At 48.1% G+C, this 7518-nt stretch overlaps 1 protein-coding gene across 1 annotated transcript in view; it reads left to right on the top strand.

Annotated features, from left to right (window-relative positions):
- The first annotated feature begins 5883 nt into the window (after positions 1–5883).
- Positions 5884–7518, top strand: part of SEC14L5 (SEC14 like lipid binding 5) — a 49077-nt gene continuing 47442 nt past the window's right edge. The window contains exon 1 of the mRNA XM_006015550.2: positions 5884–5949. Coding sequence (XP_006015612.1) covers positions 5887–5949 — 63 coding nt within the window. The 5' untranslated portion in view covers positions 5884–5886. The remainder of the gene's footprint in view (positions 5950–7518) is intronic.

The raw sequence follows: 7518 nt of genomic DNA, 5'->3' as shown, positions 1-7518 counted from the left end.
GCAATTTTGACTTGGAAGGAGCCTCCCGCACCGGGGGTCTGGGCCGGGACACGGGGGGAGCTCGGTCGCCTCGCCTCTGCAGGGCCCCACTCGGCATCCTCGAGAGCGCAGCCGCACCTTCCCGCGGGGCCACCACTGCCTGGTGCCCACCATCCCGGCGTGTGGCTAGTCCTCAGGCGCAGTGGACCGGTCCCAAGGCAGGCTGTGCCCAGGTAGACGTGGTCCGAGGCTGCTGCTGTGAGACCGAGTCTGCGGTGGAGATCAGCGTGCCCATGGCCTTGTCCCTCCGCGCCCGGTGCTGCTCCTTGCACCTGTGCCACTGTGAGGCAACGAATAGCTGGCAGCTCGGGGGTGAGCTCCACTTAAGGTGGTTGATGTCCTGACTGTTCTGCTGTGGGGATCTCCTGGGTGTCTGGCGTTTGCTGGTTGCCCTGAATCTGCCCCCTCCTTTCTACAGTGTGTAGGGCAGGAGTGGGGTTTGGCCTTCAGAGGCAGGAGGTGTTGCACAAGGCTCCTGCTGGGACCAGTGCCAATAGCTCCTCACAGGAGGGTCTTGCTCCTCTGCTTGGGGTCAGACTAATCCCTGCAGTTGGGGTCAAGAGGGAATTTTACTCCATGGTCAGATTGGTGTGGACTGGAGGGGGAGGGGGGTCCCTTCCTTCGTAGCAGGGGTGTGACCTACTTGGGATCTCTTGAGCATATACTGACAGCACTTCAGGGAGGCAGTGTGCTGGCTGCCATGGTTCCCCTGCTCTGCCTGTGGCAAGCTGGGGTGTTGGGTCTGTTAGGGCTGATGGCAGTCTTGGGTAGAGTTTTTAGATAATGGTTTGTGTGGGATGGCTTGGATAGCGATGGTCCTGCCTCAGGCAGGGGGTAGACTAGAATAGATGATCTCTGGAGGTCTCTTTCAGCCCTACGTCTCTGTTTCTATGACTTAAATTCTTGATGGATGCTGTGCCATGCTGGGAGATGATTGAGTATCAGGACTGGATTTCCTTCCAAGAAAGCATAGGATGAATCAAAATAGGTCTGGCTCATCAAATGTGAGCTTTCCCTCCGCTGGAGTGAATCACTGGCACCCAGCTGTCCATGCAGGCTGCTCTGCTAACGGCCTGTATGGAGGATGCTCGCGGTACAGGGACAAGGAAGCGAATACCATCTTTGAAGAGTTGCATGCAAGATATGTGGAACTGGACTGGGTGATGCCAGAGATGTTACAGGATCTGTTCTAGGGATACTCTGGGCTTCAGAAGCATACCTCGTACATGAGGTACACAGCTTTATAGCATTAGGTAGAGAAAGGGACTGATCATGAGGGCTTGTGGGGGGAGGGGAACTTTGTAGAATTTGAACACTACTGCCCCTCTTCTGTAAGATAGGCCTCGTATGTAGGTAGAAATACTTGAATGACTCTGTCATGCAAGCCACTCACCTTCTTCCTCTCACTCCCCTGTTTTTACCTTGGTAGCACAAATCTGTTGCATCCCTTAACGGACAAGTTGGTTGATTGACTACTAACCTTGTTGCTTATTTCCCATCGCAGCAGCCACAGCTCTGCTAGAAACATCTCTGTTTTTTGGGATGTAAAATCTCTTGGATGGCTCCAGCTGGAATAGTAGAAGGACCTGAGAGAAACAGGAGAGTCCTATTGCTCCTCACTGAGGCATGGAATTGAGATACTGAGGAAGACTTCTGGTTTGGGGAGAAGAGGAGACTGGGGCAGGAGAAACTAGTATATCCAGGTGTTCTCAGAATGGGTGGGAAGAGAGACTTTAACTAGGAGCTCAAGAAAAGATACAGTAGGATGGATTGACTTGGCAGCCGGCCTCTGCCTGATTCAAACTGTTAATTGAGACGGAGTGTAGAGCAGGGACGGGCAATTATTTTGGGCAGAGAGCTGCTTACTGAGTTTCGGCAAGCCATTGAGGACTGTATGACAGGCAGCTCAGGGCAGACTAATATTAAATTTTCTAAATGTTTTAGGGGCCCCGTGGCCTGGATAGAATGGCCTGGCAGACCGCATGCGGGTCGCATTTTGCCCACCCCTGGTGTAGAGGGTAGACCAATAAACAGAACTCTCATCCAGCTGATGTCCAGCCGTTGCTCACTTCCTCATGAGCAGGGCAAGGAATACTGTAGTCCTAAGAAGATGAGCTCATTTTCTGTAAAATACTCTCCTTTTACTTGCAACAAATCCCTGTCTGCCTGGATGCTGCAGCTGGTGTGGGGTGTGGCTAAATAAAAATGCAGTGTGTATGTATATGGGAGGGGGAGGGGGAATGGAAAGAGGACTGTAAATAGAATATTTACCCTAGTACTCTGCAGTGTGGATGGATCAGCAGTTTCCTCGTCTCATCTGTTCTAACACGCACAACTGGCAAGCAATGAGAAATGCACAGAACCGTTACATGCATAATCTCACTGCCACTTCAACAACTGCTGGAATAAAGTGATTTAAGATCACAAGCCTTTTTGAAAATCAAGAGCACTTGTGCTCTTACGTTTCTCAGTTCTTGTGAAAATCCTGCCCATCACTGTCGACCATCTGGCCCTATTCCATCCAATCTTCCTTGACAAACAGCAATAATGGGATAAGAGTGAATAGAAGGAACAAATCCTGCCTGAGCGTAACAAAAAAGATTCTCAATAAAAATGGTAACAGTAAGCTAACAGACTTTTAGCATCTCCCCTCAGTTTCCTACCATCTGTGTGGTGATGTGTGCACAGTATTTTTAATTTGAGCAGTGTGCTGGCTGCAGGCTTGGGTAACAAGTAATAGCAGCTCCAGGTGCAAGAGCTTGCTTTTCTGTGCATCCATGGCTGTTTACTCACTCCCAAGCTCATTAGAGAGCTCATCTTCCCTTGCAATGTGACCCCAGCTGCAGTGGGCAAATGGAACAGCTCTGTTAGATATATATCTGTTTGAAATGTCTACTCATTCTTTTGATCTCCCACAAGCACACCACTGTTTGTTACCTCCTGAAATTGTAGCTGGCTCCACTCTCCTAGTGTTTGGGTCATGTGTGAATTCCTTCATGAGCTGCTTCAAAAGCCACCAGGCTAGGGTGACTAGAATGTCTAAGGGGCTAACAGTGCTGCCAGCGTGGGAAGAGAATCCTTTCCCCTTCTCTCTATCTTCAAAGTCCTGAAGTTTAAAAAAAAAAATTAGTATTAGGTACTTTACATAGCTGATGTCTTTGCACAGCAGGGCCCCTGCCACAGCTGTACCCTATTAAAGCTTGTAACACTACTGAGTTATATCCATTTGTGTTTATGTGCCCCTGGCCTGGTCGATGGGTTAAGAGTGAGCAGCTAATTAAAATCCCTTGTATTTACTGGAGAGACTAGCTCACTGTTATGTCCCTGTAATCATGATATATCCTGTAGAGCTTCATGAGAATATCAGCCACCAATGGATTTTTCTAACCACAAGCTGGATTCAATGGACTATTAACTAGGCAAGTTCAGGTTTCCATGGGCTGATTCCATTGTCCATGGGAGCAGAGCTGTTATCCAGTTAAGCAGGTCCCCTTCAGGTTGAAGTTCTGCTTTTTCCATAGACACAAAATAACTGTCTTCCTAACCTGGTCTGTCCTTAGAATATCATTCTCAACTACTGTACAGAGCTCCAGGAGTGGGAAGAACATACATAATGCAGTTTGAAGCATGTCACCTACCTTTTTTTTGTCTTGGGTATTCAGTAGCTATGTCCCCCTGCCTTGCTTTGCTCTTCAAGAGCTCCAAGAGAAGCTTTTGCTGTATGACAGCTGAGCACTCCTCCTGAATTCAGAGAAGGGCCAGGAAATTCTTTCAGCACCTTTTCCTTGGGAATTAAAGGAGTCTCCAATGACATTATGAGCTTTTTATCATCTGCCAATCCCCTTTAGTCCCTAGATCTACTGAGCTGGCTTGGAATTGTGGCATAGTGAATCTGTAGCACTGTGGTCCACAGTGGACCAGGGACAAAACTATTTGATGCAGCATGGTTAATTTTGCTGTGCTGCACTGTTGGCCTTTACATTGATGCCATCCCACTGGTTCAGCTGACAGTGGTTCATTTTTATAGCAAAGATGTGGTTTCAGACTGCTTGCTGTTCTCTGTTGCTGGTTTCTCCTTGCAGGACTCTGACTCCTCAGCAGAAAGGGGCATATAGTAGGCAAGATCAGTGAGTGCCAACAGGATCACAGCTAAATACATTTGGCTGCTATGATTCTCTCACTATGTTAGCACTTGCCCAGAAGGTCCTTGCAAAGCCCAGGTATCATGGTTATCATATTACAGCCTTGTGTTACAAGGTGCCCCATGCTCTTCTTGGCTCAGATATCTGTTACATGATATCAGTCTAGCTTTCTGATGTTTGCTGGCCTCTCCTCTACTTGCTTATTAGTTTGAGGTGTATGCTTTGATGACGCAGTCTGTCCTTTCTGCATCTTTTAGCTTTTAGTACCAACAAGATTTCTATGAGATCCATTGAGCCCTGATCTCATGCTGTCTGGACCTAATGAACTACATGTTTCTCTGAGTTTCCTGCTGCAAGCAGTCCCTTGACTTCATCCAGGTACTCCAACTCCTTAAAGCCTCTGACTAGTGCTAGGCTAAGATCTGTTCTTAACATTCTTCCCTCAGTTTAATTTTGAGGTGTTTAGACCCTCTTCTTTGTGGTTGTTGAATGGCTTTCCTTTAGAGATCTACCTGGAGGAAGCTGCTTTGCTTTTTAGAGCCTTCTAACTCAGTTCACTTCTAATGCTTGGTTTTAAAATGTCACCAGTGAGTTATCCTGTGCTGTAACTGTTGAGCTCAGTGCTGAGCAATATCATGCTGCCATGGGGTATATTTGCTCAGCGGTGGAATTTGAGTGGGGTGGGATCAGCAGAGTCCCAAGCCCACGGCCTGTGTTCTGTGTTTCTGGCATTCTTAAATGTTTGGTATTAATAGCTGAGGCAGTGTAAAGAATCCTAGAGGATTTGCTGAAAGCAGCTTAACAAGCTTGGTTGAAGGATTTATGTGCTCTCTCAAGAGATGCTGGTGAGTGGCACGTGTGTGAGGGTTAAAATACCAGCAAAGGAGGTGGGAGGAGGAATTCTCATGGGAGCAGTGAGCAGTGAGAGGTAGCCCAGATAAATGGAGTGCTGAGGCCTGTATAGTTGGTACTATAGGCATTTCATTCCACTATAAGCAGCAGTTACTGAGTCACATAGCAATGGGGCGTGATTGCGGGGTAAGTGGCAGGCACATTTTGTTAGTACACTGCCTCCTTTGGCTTCTTTTTGTCAGGTGAGTTAATGCAGCTGGGCACGACTGTGAGTGCGGTGCCTGGAGCAGCATTGAAAAGTCGGAGCATTTGCAAATCAGGCAAGGCGGTTCCCACATCGTGAATTTGCTGGTGATAAGGAGCGTTGGGCAGAAGGCTAAAAGAACAGAATCTTGGCATTTGGTGAGCCACGCAGGAAGAGTGTTCTTCTTCCAGGTACAGCCAAATGTCTTCATAGTTTAATAATACATTTTGTGTTGAGCTTGCACTCCCGCTGTTGTGCATTGGTTTGAGGTACAAAGGGGATTTGTAGCAATAGGATTCAGGAACAGGCAGAGCTGATGTGTGCAAGGCAATGGTCTATCCTCTGGACCAACCTGCTGGGCCAGGACTTGGGGGGCCTGCATTCTCCTCTTGAGTCTGCCACTGAGCTGCTGAGTGGCATGGACAAATCTCTTCTTTTTTTCCATGTCTCCTGTAAACCAGTTGAAAGTGCTTTCCTCCTTTGTAAAGTGTTTTGAGGTCTATTATATATGAGTCAGACATTTATTATAATACAGTTAAACTGTTCTAACTGTTCAGTGCAGCAATCTAAAAGCTGCTATTCTTTTCCCATTGCAGGTGGGCGGTAAAAATGGTGCAGAAGTATCAGTCGCCTGTTCGAGTCTACAAGTACCCTTTTGAGCTTGTCATGGCGGTGAGTGACACATTGTACTTCTACCCCCTTCCCAAACAGCTGAGCAACACTGAAGACTTGACAGTAACCTCTGGTTTATGAGCCATTTGGGTGATAGGAGGTGTGGGACTGCAGCTTCAGATGTCTTGTTGATGGATCACTTAGGGGAATTGTCTTGAAGATGTTCCAGGGGACAGACAGGTGTCTGTCTTCCATATTCTTGGCAGTTCTGCAGAAATAGTTTAATCTATTCAGCTAGTCTATTAGATATTTTTAATTCAGTAAAATTGGTTCATGAGATGACCTGAGCAAGGAAGCAGTGCCAGAAAGAGAGGAAATATAAATGCTGTCTTGATATATAGTTAGTTTTCAGTATAGGTATGTGCATGTACATGTTTGCGTCTCTATCAGCAGCCACCTATAATATAGAACTGTCCTTCATGGTTTATTCTTCAACACTGTGGCAAGCCACTGAGTCTGTCTGGTTAAGGGCTGTCAATGCTTTTAAAGAGGCACTTCACTCAGCCAGATGTGTGGTTATTACCAACCTCTTCAAATATCCTTTTGTTTAGAAACTCCCATTTCAAGGGAATATATTAATAAATTGGTAATGAGACAATTCCTAATGTATTTGAGTTCCATAGACTTGTCTGAGACCAACTCATCAGGCTTGAGAGATGTGTGTGGGCCTGAGACCCATGTAGTGAAGCATGATTAGAAGCTGTTAAAAATGTAGAAACATTTCTGCAAAAGATTTTTTTGTCTTTGTTTTTTCCTTTTCCTTTTTCCACCTGAAACATTGGCAGATTCTGCAGTTGCCAAAGTACGCTTTCCTGCTGGTGGTGCATAAGGGTAAGGTGGCCGTGCTAACTCTGTTAGCCAGATTGGCAGGCTTTAGTACTAATTACCAGGGATCCTGATTTTCTCTGATTTAAAAATTGCAAATTCTCTGATTAAAAACCCAAAATCCATGATAAAAATTAAAGCCCCCCCCCAGTCCTCCCCAGCACTGCTGGTGCCCCACGCTCCCCCACCACAGTCTCAACAGCCCATCTGATGCCCCTCACAACAGCCTCCCAGACCCACAGATATGCAGACAGACACTGACAACCACCCCAGCAGGTAAATGTGTGGGGAAGGGGGGGGAAGGGGCGGGGCGGGGCAGGGTGGGGGAAAGAGGAAGGTGTTGGGGGGGTAGATCAAGAAGGGGGAGAGTGTGCCTCTGTGCCCACTCCCAGGAGCAGGGCCAGGGGGTGAGGGCAGGGGTGCCACCCTGTGGGCCATGCACATGCCGGCTGGCCTGATGGGAGATTCGCACACAGAGGCCGCCACTGCAACTCTGCCGCTGCATCCTGCGCTACCATCCCACAGCCACCTGCATGGCTTTGTGGGCAAGTGGCACAGGGTGCAGCAGCGGCAGTGCGGTGGCACCCACCTTGTGTGGGCCACATATGTGCTGCCCGGCCGGGGGGTGAAACAGGGTGCCTGTATGCAGCGGCATGCCCTGCAACTGGCTGCATGGCTCTGCAGCGGTGCGGGGTGGTGGCTGCTGCATGCAGCGTGGGGGGGCTTTGCAGGCAAATGCTGCCA

This window comes from Alligator sinensis, unplaced genomic scaffold (assembly GCF_000455745.1).
Source record: "Alligator sinensis unplaced genomic scaffold, ASM45574v1 scaffold404_1, whole genome shotgun sequence".
Lineage (NCBI taxonomy): Eukaryota > Metazoa > Chordata > Crocodylia > Alligatoridae > Alligator > Alligator sinensis.
The sequence above is the reverse complement of the archived record's forward strand: the minus strand, read 5'-3'. Positions and strand labels throughout refer to the sequence as shown.